At 48.7% G+C, this 21,131-nt stretch overlaps 1 protein-coding gene across 1 annotated transcript in view; it reads left to right on the forward strand.

The window, feature by feature from the left end:
* The first annotated feature begins 9,335 nt into the window (after positions 1-9,335).
* FHIP2A (FHF complex subunit HOOK interacting protein 2A) overlaps positions 9,336-21,131 on the forward strand; it is a 34,069-nt gene continuing 22,273 nt past the window's right edge. The window contains exons 1-2 of the mRNA XM_075534689.1: positions 9,336-9,527; positions 17,874-17,952. Coding sequence (XP_075390804.1) covers positions 9,483-9,527; positions 17,874-17,952 — 124 coding nt within the window. The 5' untranslated portion in view covers positions 9,336-9,482. The remainder of the gene's footprint in view (positions 9,528-17,873; positions 17,953-21,131) is intronic.

The raw sequence follows: 21,131 nt of genomic DNA on the forward strand, positions 1-21,131 counted from the left end.
TGGGGTTTTTTGTTTGTTTGAGATGATCTTGTTTACCACTAAAGACTCCAAGACCATTTGTTTTACTTTTCTCCTTCTGTTTTTGTTTTGTTTTGTTTTTTTACCCAGACCTCTATTTAGGTTTGAGGGATAAGGATTCTAGAGGGATTTTGTTTTTTTTAAAGAAATACTGTATACGTATATTTACACAGCCATCTCAAGAAGTGTAATCAACAACATCTTGTGAAACCCTGTCTCTGTGGTTCTTTTTCTCCACCCCCCACCCCACATCCTTCCTCCTTGATATCCTATCTGTCCCTTCTCCCTGTCCCCACCCCCATCCCTGACCTCCTCATAGTCATCAAAATTGTGTCTCTTGGTAGATACACCTTCGGATTGGCTGGACCCCAATTCAACACACTCTCCTGCAACACAGCACTTCCTGGGCAGAAACCCAAAGGAGGACGGCCTGGGACGGAGGTGAGGCATTGCCAGCCCGCATGCAGTCTGAGTTTGCGCCGAGTTGCCCCCTGCAGTGGCAGGTGTAATCAGAAGTGCACTAAGGCAGCACAGCACACGACACCAGACATGTGTGTTACATTCTCCAGCGTCTTCGCCATGGCTTTCTCTCTTTCTTCTGTGGCAGCTGCAGAGAGTTCAGGACAGGGAGCCTACAGCCAATGCCAGTTCATCATTTCATCTTGAACTACCTCCCTCACTTTCCCCTGCACTTATTCACAATGTTTTCCTGTCTCTCTGACGACCCTTTTTCAGCGAGCCACTTGGTATCTCCCACTCCTTAAGCCCATCTGCTGCTGTCAGGTTCCCACTCGGAGCAACCCGATGAGCACCAGGCCCACAACTGTTCCTACGTTCAAGTCCATTGTTGCAGCCCCGGGGTGCTAATCCATCTTGCCAAGGCCCTTCCTCTTTTTGCTGCCCCTGCACTTTACCAAACACATTGATTCTTCTTCGGTCTTCCCTATTCGGTGTCGATCGCTCACATGCCTATGAGGCCACTGAAAATGCCGTGGCCTGGGTGAAGCACACCTCAGTGCTCAAAGCAACGTCCGTGCTTTTCAACACTCCTAAGGGGGCTCGGACAGCACGGCAACGCATCATTTGCTCTCCTGGCTGCTGCTTCCAGGAGTATTGATTGTTGGGACCAAGCAAGATGAAACCCTTGATAGCGTCAATATTTTCCCCAGTTAATGTGAGCTGTATCCACACGGAAGGTTCCAATCCTTGATCTTCATCAGCAAATCCTTCATTATCTCCCCACTTTCAGCAAGCGAGATCTATCTAGCATTGGTGGTTAAATATAGGGAGTCCTCAAGTTTGTAAAAAGGGGTTGATTGAGGTGCACTGGGTTAAGGGCTCAGTTGCTAACCTAAAGGTCAGTAGTTCAAGCCTACCAGCAGCTCCATGTAGAAAGCTGTGGCAACCTGCTTCCATAAAGACAGACAGCCTCGGTAGCCCTACAGGACCATTCTTATAGGCCATGAATCGGGATCAACTGCATGGCTGTGGCTTTTGTTTCCCTAGCTTCTGGCCTTGGCCTGGCATGGTCTCTGTGTGCTACCTCAGCCACTTTAAGCAGTGAGGGATCTGCAACCCACCCCCGGGGCTCCTGGCTCTTCCACCTGGGTGGTCCCAGATATTCTCTCTCTTCCTGCTTCTGATATAACTCTTAGATACCCGGCAATGGCTTTGACCTTTCAGCAGACCATACCCTCAGGGAAACAGAGGGTGGTGACTAGGTTCACAACCTCTAGTGCAGTGGTTCTCAACCTGTGGGTCGCGACCCTTTGAGGGTTGAACAACCCTTTCACAGGGGGTGGGGGTTACTCGATTTTTAACAGTAGCAAAATTACAGTGATGAAATAGCAACAAAACTAATTTTATGGTAGGGGGAGTCACCACGACATAAGGAACTGTATTAAAGGGTCACGGTATTAGGAAAGTTGAGAACCACTGCCTAGCAAGATGAAACGAATGCTGGTGGCATAGCGGTTCCTCATCAGGTGGCTAATTGCAAGGTCAGCAGTTTGAAACCACCAGCCGCTCCTGGGCAGAAAGGCAAGGCTTTTTACTCCCATAAAGATCTCCCCCTGGCGCAGGTCTACCCTGTTTTATAGGGTTTCTATGAGTCTGCATCGGTATGGGCTTGAGAGCAGTGTGTGGTAGCTATATCATCTGGTGTCAATTTGGGAATTGAGAGGATTTAGGAGTGAAGGGGTGGAGTCTAGTCTGTCAATCAGATCATAGCCAATGAGGCCTCTGTGTGGGCATGGCCTTCTCCTGAGAAGTCTGGAAAATCTGGAAGACTTTTCTCTCTTTGCTCACTCCCTGGAAGACATTATAGCTGACAGGACACATGATAGTGCCCTGAGCTGGAGAAGCCACATGCACCTACCCTGATGTAACAGACCTCTGAAGCCAGAAAAACCACAGAGACCCCTGTCAGCGCTGAGATGCTTACAACACCTCTGGATCCAAAAACTTTCCACCTTCTGGCCTATGGTCATCCTGCATTCAGCATCATTGCATGTGTTTCATGAGTCTGAAGAGGACGTTATAGATTGGTATCGGACATAAGGGTTAATATTGGACTTATGGGCTTTGACTGAACTGGGTTGAGATGCTTTCTTAATGTACAATTATCCTCTATATAAAACTCTCTCTTATACACATATGAGTTTCTATGTATTTGTTTTCTCTAGTCTACCCAGACTAACACAGTGAGGAAGACTTACATCCTGCCTGAATCCTGTTCATTAGCATAACAGACAACTCCCTCCAAAATGGGGCTAGAGTTTACAATACATCACAGAAAGGATTATGGCTAGAAGCACCATGATATTTGAGATCTCAATGGGGGAAAAGTAAACAAAGGAGAAAAATTCGGGGGCAGATTGGCAGGGGGTCTGGGCAAGGCACTGGATCTGGGTCTGCAGCTTCTGCCAGACATTAACTCATAGGGCATGAGGGGTGGGGAGAGGTGAGAGGGTGGGACACCTGCTCCTAGGTGGACTTCTTGCCACTCCAGTTGATCTCTGGGAAGCATTCGTGCTGGCTCAGATGATGGTTGAGGTCAGGGTATTCCTGAAAGGAACTCTTTGGGGACCCGGGGAAAGCTGGTGGGGCAGGGTGGCTGGTTATGGAAAAGGCATCTCCAGGGGCTGGGCATGGCATATTCATCTGGTCTGATGAGTGTTCAGGAGGCTCCAGATACAGGGGTGTTGCTCCTCTTCCAGGAAGTCTCATCTCTGACTTCAAGCAGGGCAGGCGGGGCAATTCAGTGTGTGTTGGGTGGATAAGAGTAGGGCTGGCCACTCGCATCTAATCACTCACTAGAGGGTTGTGGAGAACAAAGAAGGGCCAGCCAGCAGCCAAGTTTCTCTCTGGTCCTTAGCCTCTCAATTATGTGATAAAAATTGACTTTTGATATAAAGTTCTTTCTTATACATGAGTTTTGTTTCTCTAGACAACCAAGCCTAACATGGGATAAGGTATGTGGCAGTTACATAATTTCCTGTCACCTTGCGAAGAGTTGGAGTCTGGCCTGTCAATCAGGTCGCAGCTTAATGACCTCATTTGGAGGTGCGATGGAGATAAATAGTTCACTGGAGGCCATACTTACGCTCTCTGCTATACATTCTTGTTGACAAGGCACACGAAGACACACTGATGGAACAAGAGCCCTGGAGCTGGAGGAGCCACGTGGAGACCCCTGCCAGCACAGAGATGCTTCCACTGCCACTGGATCCACAAGACTTTCCACCCACTGGTCTGTGATCTTCCTGCATTCGGCATTCTTGCATGTGTTACGTGAGTCTGAAGCTGAATTTGTAGACTGGTATCAGACATATGGGCAAATTTCGGGCTTATGGAATTGATCTGGACTTGGCTGGGATGTTTTCTTAATGTGCAATTGCTTTATGATATCAAGTTCTCTCTTACACACATATGAGTGTCTATGAATTTGTATCTCTAGTCCACCTGGACTAACGCAAGGTGTTCTGCAGATTTATCATCATTCTTTAATGTTCCGGGCAGTATTCTTTAATGTTCTGTCTGCTTCATGGTTGCCTTCAAACGTTTCCTTAGGATTCAACTTTCAGTCCTATCAGTTACCTCATCCATCTACTTCCCAGTTTTTCAAGATGTGTTGGCTTCCCTGCTCTCCTGCTCTGTTTGTCCTTCCGGGTTTTTCTTTCCCATCATTTAGTAAAGTTCGGGAGGGGAATGGTGCTAAACTAATGCATTCAACCTGGCTTACCCTGAAGTCTGCGATCTTTGAGGAGAGGTAAGAAACAGCTCAGCATCTGTTTCCTCTTCCTATCTCTTTTCTCCAGCCCAGTCCAATGGGATTTCAGTTTAAGGAGTTTCTGCACTCCTGCAATTTCAGAAAAGACTTCATTTCAGAAAATAATGTAACAAATCTATTCGCCCTTTCATATAGGGAATTATGAATGAGTTCAATGTGTTACCTCTCGCAGATGTTTTAATTTCAGCAAGAACTAAATTCCCTTTATTTGGGGTAAGTCAATGGAATCAAGTTTAATTGAGAAATCCTGGGCAACAATACCTCAGTGTTCTGGGGGCTTTGTGGTTAGGGTGTTAGTTGCACATTGGGCTGCTTTCTGCAAGGTCAGCAGTTCAAACCCACCAGCTGCTCTTCAGAGAACGATGGGGCTTTTTACTCCCGTGAAAAGTTAGTCTCAGAAACTCACAGGGACAGTTGTACCCTGTCCTATAGGGTCGCTATGAGTCAGAATAAACTCGATGTAAGTGAGTTTTTTTCATTTTGCCACCCTGTGGGCCTCAAACTCATGGCAAGCTCAAGTACAACAGTATGAAACATCACCCTGGAAGTGGGACGACTACTGTGATACACAGGGTTGTCACTGGCTGAATTTCAGAAGGGGATCACCAGACCTTTCCTCCTAGTTTGTCTTAGTCTGGAAGCATCGGTGAATCCTAATCAATAGCATGGTACCCGTAAACTCCATTAACAAGCCAGGGTGTATTGACCAAGAATCAAACCTGGGTCTCCTTGGGGGCTGAGGGTGGAGGCGAACTCTTACCTATGAATCACCCATGCCCCCATTTGGGAGGCCAGGGAAAACTGCTTTGTGCTTTCTCAAGTCGTACTATGTCTAAGTCGGTCTCACTCTGCCATGGATATTCTCCCTGCCATCAAGTCGACTCTGATCCATGGTGACCCTTTAGGACAGAGTAGAACTACCCCTTTGCTTCCCAAGACTGTAAAGCTTCAAGGGAGTAGAAAGCCCCGTCTTTTCCCCAAGGAGCAGCTGGTGGATTTGAACTGGTGACCTTGTGGTTAGCAGCTCAGAGTATACAGTTCACTCTGCCACCAGGGCTCCTCACCCGTGCATAAAGTTGATTCAAAAAACAAATATAAAACCCACTGTTATCAAGTTAATTTTTACTCAGGAAAGTAGAACGGCCCTCCCTGGGTTTCAGAGACTGTAAATCTTCATGGAAGAAGAAACCTCATCCTTCTCCCTCCGAGCTGTTGGTGAGTTTGAACTGTTGACCTTGGGGCTAGCAACCCAAAATGTAACCCATTATGCTACCAGGGTACCATAAGTGCCATTATGGGCATTGTAAACTCTCAAAACTCACTGTCTGAGTCGATGCTGACTCCTAGTGACCCTATAGGGTAGAGCAGAACTGCCCCTGTGAGTTTCTGAGACTATAAATTCTTATTGCAGCAGAGAGCCCTGGCTTTCACACAAAGATGGCTGGTAGTTTTGAACTGCTGTCCTGGTGGGTGGCAGCTTAACTCATAACCAGGCCTCCTTCGTAGGCCTTGTACGAGGAGAACAAGAAAGGGGAATGCTGGCTCTGTTACAATCCTACTCTAAATGGTCTATCGTGAAACCCAGGGGTGAGGCAGGTGAACCACTACCGTAACTACTGCTAGTGAGCTGGAGCACACGCACATACTTGGTTGTGTGCACAGGTATCCAAAGACCAGCATCGTCACAATCAACTAAGTCAACCTGCTGGCAGCAGCCTTCCTCGTGCAATTAGTGGTTGTAAGGCCTTGTAAGTCTACGAAATGCCATATAAATGCATGACAATTAGGCCAGGAAAATAATTGTGGTTAATCATATGACTAACTATTATAAATCATGTGAATTATAATAAACATGTTGTGTGTTCTTGGTTGAAGCGGATACAATTAGCTGGGATTTGTTTAAGGAGCATGTTTCAATTTGCAGCCAGCGAAAGAGCATGCCTGCAGCTTTTCTGGGGCTGGGACAGGGACAATTAAGGTCACCAAGCACAGCAGGGATACAAGCAACAAGAATGGGATCGGAAAGAAGACCCCTCTACTTAAAGCCTCCTCGAATCTTGATGTCTAGCCCTCTGCTTTGTTAAATACTACTGCTTCTGACAACACTGAAAACGATATCCGCACTATCTGCATCTTAGGAGGAACTAGACAGGACTAGAGTGTTTTCCATGGAACAGCCTTCACGGAGAGATCGGCACCAACAGATTAAATACCTTGCCCTAAGGGAGTTGGCACGGAACTCTAGGACACACAGCTCCACAGTCTGGGTTCTCCCCCACCCCCCCACCCCCAACTGCTCCTGCCTTTTCCACTTCTTCCTTGCTCAGGAGTACAATGAAAGACACAGGGTCCTCCTGGTGGGGCAGAACCACTATCTTATCAAGAATCTCAAGGTGCCCTTGGAAAACCACAACAACTGTCCAGAACTCAAAACAAACGCCTTGCCATCAAGTGCATACTACCTTTAGTGACCTGACAGGTAAGGGTAGAACTGCCCTGTGGTTTCCAAGACTGTAAATCTGTAAGGAAGTAGAAAGCCTCATCTTTCGCCTGTGGTTTCACCTGAAGGGGCTAGTGGTTTCAAACTGCTGACCTTTATGTTACCAGCCCAACACACAACCCACTAAGCTACCAGGGCTCCTGACCTAATTAAAAAACAAAACAAAAAACAAACAAACTTAAACCCACAGCCATAGAGTTGATTCCGACTCATAGGGACCCTATAGCATTAAAAACAACACACACACACTCGACATTTACAGGAAATAAACATTCTCATAATCTGTATCAGCCTAAAATGCACCAGCCTGTAATTTCTGTCTGTCAGGTTGGACTAACATACAGTCAGAGTCAGGAAGCCACTGCCCAGTGCTTAAACTGTGGGTCCACTTGTCCCTCCTAAGGGGTTCATGGGATCCTGCTCGTGCCTGCCAGTCTCAGCTGACCAAGGAGCAGGAGCCTCTGGGTGCTGCAATGGTTGGAGAGGTGCCAGTTCCAGATCTCCCAGAGGTGGCTTGGAAGCAATGTCCACGTGAAAGGTGAGGGGTGGAGCCAGGTAGGGTAAGGTGGGGTAGTTCGGGGAAGAGTGATAGTGGAGGGAACTCAGATGCTGAAAAGTGGAGTGCAACTCTGTCACTCTGAGGTGGGATCACCTCCAGGGCAATATTGTTAGTGTCCGTCCAGGCCTTAAGGCACCGCACCTAGCTAGCAGACTAACAGACTGCCACCTGGATTATTGAACTGAAGCCTCTTCCCTTGTGTCCAGTTGGAACTTCCTGTGTAAGGCGCCCTGGTGGCTGCACGTGGGACTGCTAATCGCAAGGTCAGCAGTTCAAGCCCACCGGTTGCTCCCAGGTTGAAATGTTAGTTTTCTGGAGTGCGATTCCTCAGTTCTTGCTTCCCAATGCTGAAAGAATTCACCCGGCTACAGCACTTTCGTAAATCCAAGTGACTTTTAGGAGGGAACGGAAAGTTTCAGGTGTTAGTTTCCAAAAGTACATGCTAAAAATTTCTGGAAAGCGTACAAGGCTGCACGGGGACCACGTGTGAGCCCGAGACTGAAGATGGCTACTTCAGGAAAGCTAGAAAAACCACGGGAAAAGAACACCTGAACAGGCGCATGAAGACACATGCGTGGACCCAAGAGTGGGAAACCCCCAGAGGCCAAGAAAGGAGGCCTCAGGTCCAGCCTTTATTCCCCTCCTGCATTACTGGAGGGCGTGTGGTTGGGTGCTGGCCCACCTTACTGGCTGAGCTCAGGTGCCCCTGTGTGGTGGCACATCCTCTAGGCTAGGTGTTTCCCCGTAGCTGCCCCACTTCCCTACAACCCCTTTATTGTGGCCTGGGCAGCTAATTTAGGTTTAGCGTCGGCATTTGATGGACAGGACTTCCTTTATCCCTAATCTAGCGACCTGTCAGAAAGGCGAGACTTTCTGCTCCTGCAAAGATGCACATTATTTTAAAAAGGAAAGAAAAAAGATGTACATTATTGGAAATCCTTTGCAGGGTTGCCTTGGTCAGAATGGACTTGATGGCTGTGTGTTTGTTTTATGGCTGATGGAAATTTTTAGTTAGAAAATCCCCATCACCGGCAGCAGTTCAATCTCTCTCTCTATTTTATATATATATATATATATATATATATATATATATATATATATATATATATATATATATAAAAGTTTGTATGTCAGAATGTATAAGTGTTGTGTAAGTCTTCAATCTCTCTCTCTATTTTATATATATATATATATATATATATATATATATATATATAAAAGTTTGTATGTCAGAATGTATAAGTGTTGTGTAAGTCTTTTTGTGTGTGAAATGTGCATGTGAAATGTGCATGTGAATATCAAGTGTGAGGGAGCATGTGAAATATATCAGAAAGGATGTATATGCATGTGATATACATGTGACAGGATGGGATAGAACCGCCCCCTGTGGGGTTTCTAACGCTGTAACGGAATGGGAGTACAAAGCCTCGTTTTCACCCCCAAGGAGGGGGGCGCTGGTGGGCTCGAACCGCGGACCTTGAGGTTAGCAACGCAGAGCGTGAGCCGCTGTGCCACGCGGGCTCTAACGAGACCTTTTGACTCGTTCAGGGTATTCTTCTTGGCCTTTCTTACCGGACTCCAAGTGTGTCCTTTTAGAGACGCAGCTCCGGAGACGAGATACTTATAAGGCCCGGCCCCAGAATGACTGAATCTGACAAGAATGGCGGCGTCCGAGGCGCCCGGGGTCCGGGAAGGCGGTGACTCGCGCCGGCCAGCGCCTCGCCCGCCCCGCCGCCCGGCCGGGGCCTCCCCAGGCCCCGCGGCGCCCCCTGCAGGCCGCGGCGGGCGGAGCGAGCGGAAGGAACCGGAGCGGCTGCCACCGTGTCCCCGCCGAGCCGAGCCCGAGCCGCCGCCGCCGCCGCCGCCGCCGCTCCGCTGGGCCCCGCGCGCCGTCCCCGCCGCCGTGCCGCTCCCCCGCGCCCGCGGAGCCGCCGCGCCGCCCGCACCCGCCTGAAGCGGCCGGCCGGGCCCCGCCTCGGCCCTCTGCTCGTCCTCGGCGCCCCGCACCGGCCTTCACTCTGGAGCGGCCGCGGCAGCCGCAGCAGGGGCGGCGGCGGCGGATCGAGGAGCTCTCCAGGTCGTCCCGGGAGCGGCTGCTGCAGTCCCGGGACAGGATGTTCTCCAAGTTCACCTCCATCCTGCAGCACGCCGTGGAGGCGGTAAGGCCGCGGGCCGCGCGCGCACGCCAGGCCGGGGAGCCAGCGGCCTACGCTCCCGGCCGGCCCGGGGGCAGCCGGCGGCCTCGGCCAGGCCCCGGGACGCGGACGCAGGAGGCCCCGCGCGGGCCCCGCCTTGCCTCCTGCGCCGGCCGGCGGGGGGCCGCTGCCCTCGGGGCCGGGGGACCCCAGCCCTCACCTGGAGGGACTGCAGGGTGCGTCCCCGGGCTTTCTGACCGTTCACCCGCAAGGGTGACGGAAATAAGGGCCACCGCTGAGCCAGACAAAAGAAACGACCGGCTTGGGTTTGGGTTGGTGGTTTGCTTGGGTGGGGGGCGGGGAGGGGGGGGCATCCTGGAGTGCAAAGACGTCCAAGGACCCCGCCACGGACGCAGGCCCTTCTCGTTATCTTGCTTCATTACAATGCATTTGGGGCCGAACTCAGCTGGACCGGAACGATCCATCTGCAGTCGTTCAGAAGGTTGCGCGTCAAATGTGGTGTAGACAGCTTCCAAGCCCAAGGGCCGGCATGGTGACCATCTGTTTACTTGCCTGCCCTCGGCCCTCCTGTCCTGCCTTCCGTCACCCCGCTTTAGGGAAGGCACAGAGATGCAGGATGGACCTCTCATTAAAGAGGACTGAGCGAGGCTCCTTGCTGTACGTACTCGGCTCTGGGAGAGTTGCCTGCGTTCAACCATGCATCCTGCGAAGACAGGAGTACCTTCCTGCTTGTTAGAATGGCATGCCCCTTGCCTGTTTCCATGAGATAAACTCACACAACCCCACCCCCGAGCAATTACTGTAGGGCCGTTTTCTATGGCCAAGTAACAACGGTCCATTTTTTAAAAAATTGTATTTCAGGCATGAAATCGTTATTTAAATGGGCTTGGGAGATATTTTTAAATAACTACTACAAACTCTTGGGGGAACACGTATGGAATGAAGAAAGATGGGTGTTTCATGAATGAAGCACAGGCTGACTTACATTGAGGGAGACCACCTTGTTCTTACTTGAGGTGCGCCGTACCCTGCTTGCCAGTACGCATCATTAATGTGCTTCTTTGTGTGGAATGAGTTTAGCAAACATGAATTAAAGAGAAGTACCTTTGGCTGTTTCCGGTCATTTAAAAACCAAGCTTCATTTGCTTTTTCACGTTGAATGTAGCCTACTATTGAGCTGATTGGGAATAAAAATAGCTTGCATTGTGTTGATTCCTTACCTATCGGGGATATTTACATAAATGGGAAGTTCTTAGAAAAAGAAACTTGGCTTTCCTGCCCTCCCTGTAAAGACTTGTTTTGTCCTGAGGCCTGTGTTTTCTGTCCTCATTCGCCTTTCATAATTGTATATATTAGTATCTCCCAAATTACCCGCCTCGGTTTTCTGACTGGCTCTGTAATACCTAGGTTCTTGACTTGTTTGAGACAGAGTGAATTACATCCACCTGGCCCTAGGGGGCCATGCACTCTCTGGATTAAAAAAAAAAACCAAAACAACACAAACTGCACTGCCATCAAGTCAATTGCATTCTCTGAAGAAAGGTACTATTTGTGCTTGCTTTATCGAAGAGTGGTTTTGAGCCAGGTTACTCTGCGAGGCTAGTTAATCTTGTAAACACGCTTTGATGTACCGGTTGCCTTGTGGTTACATTAGACTGCTCACGGGCTTTCTACTCCAGAGTCACAGCCTTGGAAACCCACAGGTGCCGTTCTCCCCTGCCCTGAAGGGTCTGTGAGTAGGCATCGGTTCCTTGGCAGTGAGGTTCTGAGGTGGCGGCATAGGTTACACCAGCGGTTCTCAACCTGTGGGTCTCAACCTCTTTGGGGGTCGAGCGCCCCTTTCACAGGGGCCGGGGCCCCGTTCATAGCAGCAGCAAAATGACCGTGATGAAGTAGCGATGGAAAATTTTATGGTCGGGGGTCACCACAGCATGAGGAACTGTATGAAAGGGTCGCGGCATGAGGACGGTTGAGAACCGCTGGGTTACACGCTGGGCTGCTAATTGCAAGGCCAGCAGTAGTTCGAAACCACCAGCCACTCTTTGGGAGAAAGATGAGGCTTTGTGCTCCCATAAAGATTTACAACCTTGGAAACCCACAGGTGCAGTTCTACCCCATCTTACAGGTCACGGGGAGTCGTGTTCACCCCATGGCGGTGAAAGAGGCGGGAGAGACGTTTTTCTTGGTAGTCAACGAATGTCATTATAGAGGAGCTTCCTCTGGGGTATTTGAAGACCAGTCTTTCTTAGCCCAACTTTAGTTTCCATTTACTTAGTTCTGTTGATGCATTTGCTCGAGATTTTCTTCTATAAATTAATTTCACTGTTTCTCTGCCTATTTCATTGGCCCCTGCACTAACAACACCCACTCTCTGGGTGCAGTCCCCCTCCCCCCTCCATTAACATCTTCAGGAGTAAGTCACAGAGGGGAGGGGAACTTTATTTACACTGTGCCTCTAGACCAACAAGCAGAATGTCTCCCCATCTATTTTTGTAGATCACTTTCTGGATTCCTTTACTCAGTCAGTCGGATTCATTTTTTGTTGTTTCTTTAGTTGCTCTATTGCCTATTCACGTAAATGATGTTGAATGTAGCATTTCCGCTATTGTGTGACCAGTAGCGTCTTCGCGCTTACAATGAATGATTTGGGTGTCATTAAGTGGAGGACAGACAGCATTTGTTCCATGTGAGAAAGTCGCAGCTTACCCAAACACATGAGCTGTAGTGCCAATTCCTTCCCTGCCCTTTTCAGGAATGGCACTTTTTTTATTGACATGTAATTCACATAACATGCCATTCGATGGCTCACACTTATTAAGAAGAGTTCTGCCGTCATCACCACCATCAACCTGAGGAAGGCATGCGCGTCTATGGGAACAGAAAGGACAGCTAACAAGTGGCTACTCAGAGCCTTCGAAGATCATCTGTTCTGGGAGCCGGTTGCCACGGGTCACAAGCCTGCAGTCGGGCCTCTGTTGCTGTTGGCCGGTTGGACTTTATCATTTTCGCACAACTTCACTACAGGATAAACACAACACCTTCCTATTAGTGCAATTCTGTATTTGCTGAAGGCTAATTGTTTCTAATTAACCTGCCAGGCCTTGTTCTGCCCCCGCTCCCCCAGCTAGCTTCTTCCCGAGTGAAGGTGGATTCCCAGTTTCTCTATTTGAACTAAGGAGCTCAGTGAATGTCATCCTTCAGAATTTCTGCTCAAAGTGGGTGGTTGAGCTCAGCAGCTGAAAGGTGAGCTGTTGGAACCCGAAGCCATCAGAAAGCCCATGGTGCCATTTTCCTGTGCCCAGTAGGGTCACCGAAGTCAGAATTGACTCACGGCAAGCAAAAGGAGTGTTTTTTTTCTGGGGGTGGGCGTGGGTGGGTGGCAGTGTTGTGGCCAACTGTGGTCAATTAATGACTTGATAAGGCCCTGCTAGCCCCAGTTGTAACTTCTACCAAGGGACTAGGGTGGGGCCATGATTGAGTGTGTTGCATTTCTTTCTGGGCCTGGGTCAGAGAAGCGGGGAACTCTTCTGTGGGCTCCCCCTTTGGGATTATATGATCTCACCACCATCAAGAAAGAAGAGCATGCCCTGGACCCTGGGGGCCCTGTGCATGGTCCCTCCTCAGAACAGCAGACAAAACCCTCTGACCCTAGATAAATGGCAGAGGAGTAGTGGCAGGTGCAGAACCAAGAGCCAGAACATGAGCTCAAGCAGCAGACCTCTGGCCCCATCTCTTCTGGCAAGAGGCTCACTTACTGAGTGAGGTGCCTGCACTTACTTAGGGGAGCTGTTGGCTGTCTACAGATCTAGAACTGAGTGCGGTCAAGCTGCAGCTTATGGCAGAGTGGAGTGCCCTCTGGGCATCTACTGGCAACCCTCAAAGACAATGCCAGAACAATGCTGGAAGGAGCAGGGTAGAGGTTTAGGGCCTGAGAGAGCTTGCCTGCAGGTATAGCTGGGAAGAGGCGGTCCTCATCAAAGAACTGTGCCTTGAGCATTTCTGATGCTGAATTTTTAACTTGTCCATCTGTTGACTTTTTGATATCTTAACTAATTGTTCTGATCCTGAATAACCTGTTAATGTCTCTAATAAAGTCCATAAAGTGTTGTCTGTGAGCCCCGTCGGGCCATTGCAATGAATGGTGTGTGTGTGTGTGTGTGTGTGTGTGTGTGTGTGTGTGTGTGTGTGTGTAGCGAGTCGAGTGTGCCCTGTGATGACATGTCAGAATTGATAAGAAGGTTGAGGGGGTAAGGACCATAATAAATGGGCATGCGTTTTGTGTTATCATGATAAAGATGTTTCAGTGTATACAGAAGTGTTCTTAAACATTTTTTAATGAGTAGAAAAGTAGTACACTGTGTCCTGAGACCCACAGGGAAGACTGACGCTGAATACAGACCCTCCTAACTGTCCCAGCATACACACGGCTCGATTTAAAGATAGGCTTTGAAGTGGAACGCTTGCCTCAGTGAGGGCTGCCTGCATAATGTTCTGTTAAGTGTATTCCTTCCTGCCCGGCGATCTCTAACTTCATTTATCTATCAAGTGTTTTATGAGCCTCCTATGAGAGCCTTGCTAGAAGTGGGGTGCAGTCTGATTTGGGAGACAAATAAATAGGTACATTATTGTGTAAGGAGTGTGACTCACTCCCAGTGTCAGAACAGGCTTCCAGGCTGGCCTCTAGCCCTGCCCTTTGCTGGACCAGTTACTTAGTCTTTGTACATTTCAGTGTCTTCTTTATAAAGTGGAATGAATTCTATCTAGCGCATAGAATTGTCGGGAATATGAAAATGGGATGATGCGCATTATGTGCTTACTGCAGCACCTGGCACATAGCAGGTTGCGTGACAAATGTGCGGGCGGGGGGCGCTTCGGAGAGTTCTTGGAAAAGTCTTGTTACCTTTTCATTCCATTTTTCATGGACTTTTTGAAGCCTCCCCGCTCCCCATGAGCCATAATTATGAGCTCTGTAGAACCTTATATAACTTCTATGGCTTAGTCAATGCGTCAGGCGCTTACTCCTTCAGTAAGTAGCGAACAGAAGTGTGTGTATATTTGCTATTTGCCCCTTGTTCTGTGGACCTTGTTCTCCGACCTTCTCTGACCCGCTCCGGCCCACTCGGAGTGGACGGTGAGAAGATGGCACACATTCCCAGTCCTTGGCGCAGCCGCACTGTAGTGCAGGAGATGGAGACTGCCGCAAGTTGGAGAGGCCTGGGAGCCAGAGAGCCACAGGCAGGCGTCGCAGGGGCTGTCTCCCAGCAGGCAGGTTGGCAAGACTTCCCAGAATGGCACTGCCAAGTCATGCATTTATGTTGATTTTTTTAAGACGTGATGATATGATTTTTAAAATCATATGATTTGATTTTTTTAAATGTTTCAATCCAGCCCTTCAAGCCAGCTTGAAATGATCCCACCATGGCGGTGGCAATGAGGGCAGCATACGGTTACATAGCAACCAGAGAGCTTCTCCATCCGATCGGACTAAGTAGGAAACAGGTGGAGATGTCTGCCTCAACGTGGTGGCCAGCCACCCACTTTGAATGTGTCGTTGGCTGCCATGTTGACCAGGACACTGCTGTCTGTTTGCTACTTGGGTAGAAATCCAACAGGCAGAGGAGATTGTTCCTGAACCAGTTAGAATACCTGCCCCTGCCAGACACACCTACTGTCATTCAGTCAGTGCCAGTTCATAGAGCCCCTCTCTGGGTGGGGTTTCTGAGCTGTACAGCGTCCTAGGAGAGGCGCAGACAGCTTCATCTCGCTCCAGGTGGATTCTAACTACTGACCTTGTGGATAGCAACCCGGTGAGGCCCCCCTGTATCCCTAGGGCTCCTCAGAACCGAGTGGAGGCCCTGATTTCTTCTCTATTAGAAAAAGATCAAGTGGAACTTCATCTTGCTGACTCACACACCTCTTTTTCACCATGGGCAAACATGCTCTTATGCAATTAAAAAAAAACAGGAAATTTGCGTGTCAGAATTGGTAATGAAAGAAGCTAGATTATTAGGAAGTTTCACATAAAGAAGGAAATGTATTCATATCAAACAAGTTGCTACTAACTCGTTCGCTATCTATATGAGGTGTTTATAAGCTAAATAGCATCCCTCAGTTTTCAAACTGACTCACCTCACTCAGAAAAGTCCTGACGCAAATCTGGTGAGGCCTCTGGTCTACTGACTGGGCCTGGAACCAGAGTGGAGTCTCGTTGGTGAAATAGCCCGACACAAGGATGGACTTGTTCCTATCTCAAGGAGAGCGGGGCCCTCTGGAAAACAGGATACACCATAGTATTCGTACCTAAGGAAATATAGTTCTCAAAACAACACATGTCACATGGGTGTGCCCCACGGTTGATACGTTTAGCTGCGTAGAGCTAACAGCAACCAGGTGCCGCAAGGTCAGTGCCAGCTTATGGCGACCCCTCCTGACATGCTCCCTAAGGTTTTCCAGGGTTGGTTTTTGGGAGGTAGCTTGCCCGGCCTTTGCTTCGATGTGCCCTCTGGGTAAGTTTGAACCTCGTCCTTCAGTTAGCAGCCACACACCTGAACTGTGCCCCCTCCCCAGGGATTCCACTCTTAAGAGAATTCTGAAAACAAGTGATGGAGTTTTTAAAAGGCAGGTTTTTTAATCTGAAAATTTTGGGTGGGATGACTCTGCTTTCCCGAGCTGAATACTTTCTTCCTAATTTTTTTCCCCCTCAGTTCTCCCACGTGGTAGAAATGCCCTCCTCCCCAAAGTTTTAGCTACTTTCTTAAAGATGAGCAAGTTTGCCAGATTTCACGGCATTGGATCTGTGCTGGGGGGAGAAGGTGCTACTGCAGGGGCCCTGGCCAGGGTGCCAGACCACCCGCTGCTCCGCGGGAGGGAGCACAGGCTTTCGACTCCCATCACCTTAGCGTCTCCGACACCCACAGGAGCAGTGCAGCCGGTGCATCAACGTGGGTGTGTGAGGACGAGCAGGAAGGATTCAGTGGGCACGTGTAAGGAGAGGCCTGGGGACGTTGCTGACTGCTGAAGATGTTTCAGGTCCCCGTCTTTTTTCCATAAGCCCCTTTCCTCGCCCAGAATGAAGCATGTCGGATGTCTAGGACCAGTGTGTAGCATTTGCCCAGTGGTCGGGAAATGGTGCTGACAGAGTTGCCGACTCTGAGGCCTGCTGTTAGCACGAAGAACTGGAACTAGAAGATGTCCAAGCAGAGGAGGAAGGGGACCTTTTCCATCATCTGACGCAAGAAACCCGAAAATAGCAGGGGACTCTGACCTCGCTTCCCAGAATGCACACCTGTGCGCTTTCACTAAACCCAGTCGGCCGGATGATTTCTGACTGAAACGTGCCCATCTCGTGGGGCTGGACTAGCTCTCTCCCCCCCTTTCGAAGGAAAGGGAAATGTTTTAGAAGGTGCACCCGGGTCTTTTTCTGCCCTTTGAGTACATGTTTGAAGTACTTGTAGGTTTCCTATCATGGCTAAAGAGAGGTCATTTTGATCCTAAAATTTCCAAAGTCAATTTCAAAGTTAAAATGTAAAAAAAAAAAAAAAAATCACCTTTTTTTTACTTTGTGGAATTTAATGGGTAGTTTCTCATCCATGTTGTTCCTTTGCTAAAAATACACACTGCCTGATTGGGCCTTTGAAGAGACAGGGTTTGTTGTCACGTGTCAGTGCGTGTGGGGAGAGCGCTGATTACAGAGTTGACTTTGGTGTGTGTCCCTAGTCTTGGTGGTGACGTGTAACCTGGCCGCGTAGCACCTTTCTGCGTCCTGCATGTCAAAGTCTGGGGGACAAAGTCCCCTCAGTATTGATCATTCCCTTTAACTGCTAGCTCCCTGATCACATGTCCTCATTTCTCCCTGGGCTGTCTACCAAGGGGGCTTCAAAGCTTTTGTGGAAAAGTGAAATTAAAAGGTGCTGAATTTGCCCCCACCCGCTTTTAGAAGTTCCCTCACATCGTTATCAGTTTCAGGGGAGGAGCACCAGCCCACGTGGATGATCTAATAATGTTGATATCTTCATGACTTTTACTTTCTTGAATTGGACTCGTTTATTTCTTGTTGGTATTTGGCCTATAGAATCAACTGAAAGCTTTTGTGTGTGTGTGTGTGTGTGTGTGTGTGTGTGTGATGTGTGTGTGTGAGAGAGAGAGAGAGAGAGAGAGAGAGAGAGAATATGAATCAGGTGGGAAGGATCCATATCCAACTATCAACTCTGCATATCACGGTTCACACCAGCCCCCACCCCACCCTGTGCCATATGCCACTTGTGTGTCTGCACTCCTTTTGTGTCCCAGCAGACGGAGAGGCCTCTTTGGGGTGCTGTTTTCCTAATGGTCGTGTCTTTGTTTGTGCAGCTGGCGCCGTCCCTTCCGTTACAAGAAGACTTTGTTTACCACTGGAAGGCCATCACGCATTACTACATAGAAACATCGGGTAAGGATCAATGCTGGGCGTGGCGCACAGAACGCTCGTGAAATCCTAGAATAAACATATAAGCAAATACAGTTGCCAAGAGTTTGCATCCACCAACTGAGCATTTTTCAGGTGTCCATTTTACTGCTCTTGTGAAACTATATTTTAAATCAGTTTTGAAGTTGGTTTCTATGTAAAGTCTAAATAATTTAGTTTACTGTTAATTTATCTTTGAGATTCATTCCTTCATAAAAAATATATGTAGCTACTGAACTCCTGAGGACTAGAACCATCCATCAAACAGACAAAGACCCTGCCCTAATAGAACTTGTGCATCATTTGGGGGGAGGTCAACTGTAGGTGGACAGCAAGATGAGTGTGTCAGGTGGTAAGTGTCCAGGAGAAGATGGAGCAGGATGAGGGGGGAAAGACGTGTGTGTAAGGGGAGGGAGGGGAGTTGGCGATTCTCAGCTAGAGGCAGGCTGCCTGTATCTGGTGGTGTCTGAGCCGACAGCTGACAGAGAACGGGAGCAGGCCTGAGGGCTTTCCAGGGAGGACTGTCCCAGGAGGACTGTCCCAGGAAGCGATCCAAGTGCACAAACCTGGCTTGGAGAATTCCAGGAACTACAAGAAAGTCATTGTGGCAAGCCCAAAGAGCACGTGGGGAAAGGTGTCAGGAGATGACCTCTGACAGGTGACTTGGAGGAGGAAGGGGCGGCTCCCCAGGGTTTGGCTTTTACTCTGAGATGGGAAGCCACTGCCAGGTTTCCAGCAGAGATGTAACAGACTGTCTTTCAAAGGGTCGCTTTGGTTCTGTGAAGAAAACAGACAACCTCATTAGATCAAAGGGATCCCGAGTCTGGTGGCAGCTTACAGAACAGTTTGGGGGCTATTACAGTGGTCTCAGCAAGAGAGGGTGGTGGCTTAGATCAGGTAGAGGTGGTGAGATACTGATACTTTCTGAAGGGAGACTTGTTGATGGAGCAAATATTGGATCTGGAAGAATAAGAGTGAAGGATAACCCCAAAGTTTTGGGTTTAAGCAGTTGGAAAATCGAGGAGCTAGCAGAAGGAAGAGGTTTGGAATGGAATTTTGGATATAAAGTGTGAGAAGTTCAAGGTATATCCAAGTGCGTATGTCAAGTTGGAAAATAGATGTAATTCAGGGAAGCAGTCTAAGCTCGAGATCTGCAACTGAGAACCGTCAACATGTATTAAAGCCCTGAGACCAGTCGAGATGACCAGGGGAGTAGGGATAGGCGGGGAGAGCAGGTGGGCGGCACTGAAACCTCAGGCCAGTGTGTAAGAGGCTGGGAAGAGGAGAAGGCTAGTCCAGGAAGCGGCTTTTGCCTGTAAGTGGAAGAGGAGCCACCAGAGTGCGCTCCCAAGCATCTTAAGGCAATTTAACCATGAAAAAAAGAAAATGTTCTAAAACGGATTGTGGTAATGATTGTACAGTTCTTCTTGATATAATTGAACTATTGAATTGAATCAAGTGGATTATATTCCAATAAAACTGTAAAAAGTGTTTTTAGTAAGCAATACAAAGGATCGCAGTCAGGCAGTGGGAAGTGCATTACTCAAGCCCCCTTGGCGGGCCCAGAAAGCGCAGTCGCACCCTCAGGAGCTTGCCTGGGTGTGTTCTTGATGGAGATGGGAGAGCTAGGGTCACTTTGGCATGAGTCTTACCTCAGCCAACGTGGTAGGAATTCCCTGCACCAATTTTATCAGCTTTTCCTAATCTTAATAATAATATATACACCACTTTCCCACTTCTGCAGTCCTTCTTAAGAGTGATGAATTGGTCTGCTACCAATCATATTGTGTCCAGTGTCCTTGATTTCCATGCTTTCTGACTTAGCCGCATGGATGTAAGCCTTTTGGGTACCATTATGGCCTCATGCTGATGGTCTTTCTCATCTGAATGATACTGTCTTTATCTTGTTTTTGTCCTATATAAGACTTAATAAAGAAGTCTCGATGAAAAGAGAGAGAGAGGGGGAGGGAGGCCGTGGAAGTCAAAAGGGGTGGGGTCTGAGTTCATGCAGACTCAGAGTGGATCTTTAGCTCTTTAGTAAGACGGGAATCCTTTTAATGGCTGAGAAGTGAGGGAGAGCCTGATTAAATCCACTGCCTTCGATTCCACTCTGGCTCACAGTGGCCCTAGGTAGTGTTTTTGAGGCTGTAAATCAGGACTATATAAGGCACAGAAAATCACCCATACCCGCTAACATCACCTGCCTCACCAAAGAAGCAACTCAGTGCTTGACCAGTATGGGCCCAAAATGATTTTCTAAATAAACAATGGCCCTTGGCAGGAAAAGGTTTCCCACCCCTGCTGTCAATCTTATGAGAGCAAGTGGCCTCCTCGTTCTCCTGAGCAGCAGCTGGTGAGTTCGATCCACCAGCCTTGTGGCTAGCAGGCCAATGCTTACCAACAGGCAGGCTTAGGAGACATGGGTAATGTGTGTAAAGGCTCTTTTGATGGGTGTTCCGGTAAAGGGTAGCTGAGAAGTGGGGAGGCAGCCAGAAGGATAAGTGGTTTGTACAAATCTGACAAGAAAATACCATTACGTGTAAAGTATAATCTCTAAAACCGAAAAACCAAACACATGGTGAGCCCACAAGACAGGGTAGAGCTGTCCCTGCGGGTTTCCGACACGAACTCTGTCAACTGTGTGTGAATCGAAAGCCTGCTCTTTCTCCCGCGCTGTGGCTGGTGGCTTCAAACTACAGATCTTGCAGATCGCAGGCTAACACGTAACCACTATGCCAACAAGGCTCCTATCCAGCAGAGGTAGAGACTTGTTATTTTGAGAAAGGCTGCTTTTATCAAGCGACTCTTCTCAGTCTCCTCCCCGGCCTCCAGAGCCTTACGAAATGCAAGGCTTCTTGCTTTGGGATCCTTTCTGCAACCTAGCAGGAGCCCTGGTGGCACTGTGCGGTAAGCACTGGACTGCTACTGCAAGGTCAGCAGTTCAAACACACCAGCGGCTGTGCTGGAAAATGATGAAGTTGTTTGCCCCTGTAAGCTTTGTAACCAAATCTAATAGAGGGTTGGCATGAGTCCGAATGGACTCAAAGGCAGTAACATCTGGGGACATAGTAAACAGTCTAGGTCGGGGAAAGGTCAAAGGCAATGCCAGCCCAGGGCTTCAAAGGAGGAGGAAGTCCTGAGGCAGATAAGGAGAGAAAGGTATT

Source organism: Tenrec ecaudatus, chromosome 16 (genome assembly GCF_050624435.1).
Source record: "Tenrec ecaudatus isolate mTenEca1 chromosome 16, mTenEca1.hap1, whole genome shotgun sequence".
Classification (NCBI taxonomy): domain Eukaryota; kingdom Metazoa; phylum Chordata; class Mammalia; order Afrosoricida; family Tenrecidae; genus Tenrec; species Tenrec ecaudatus.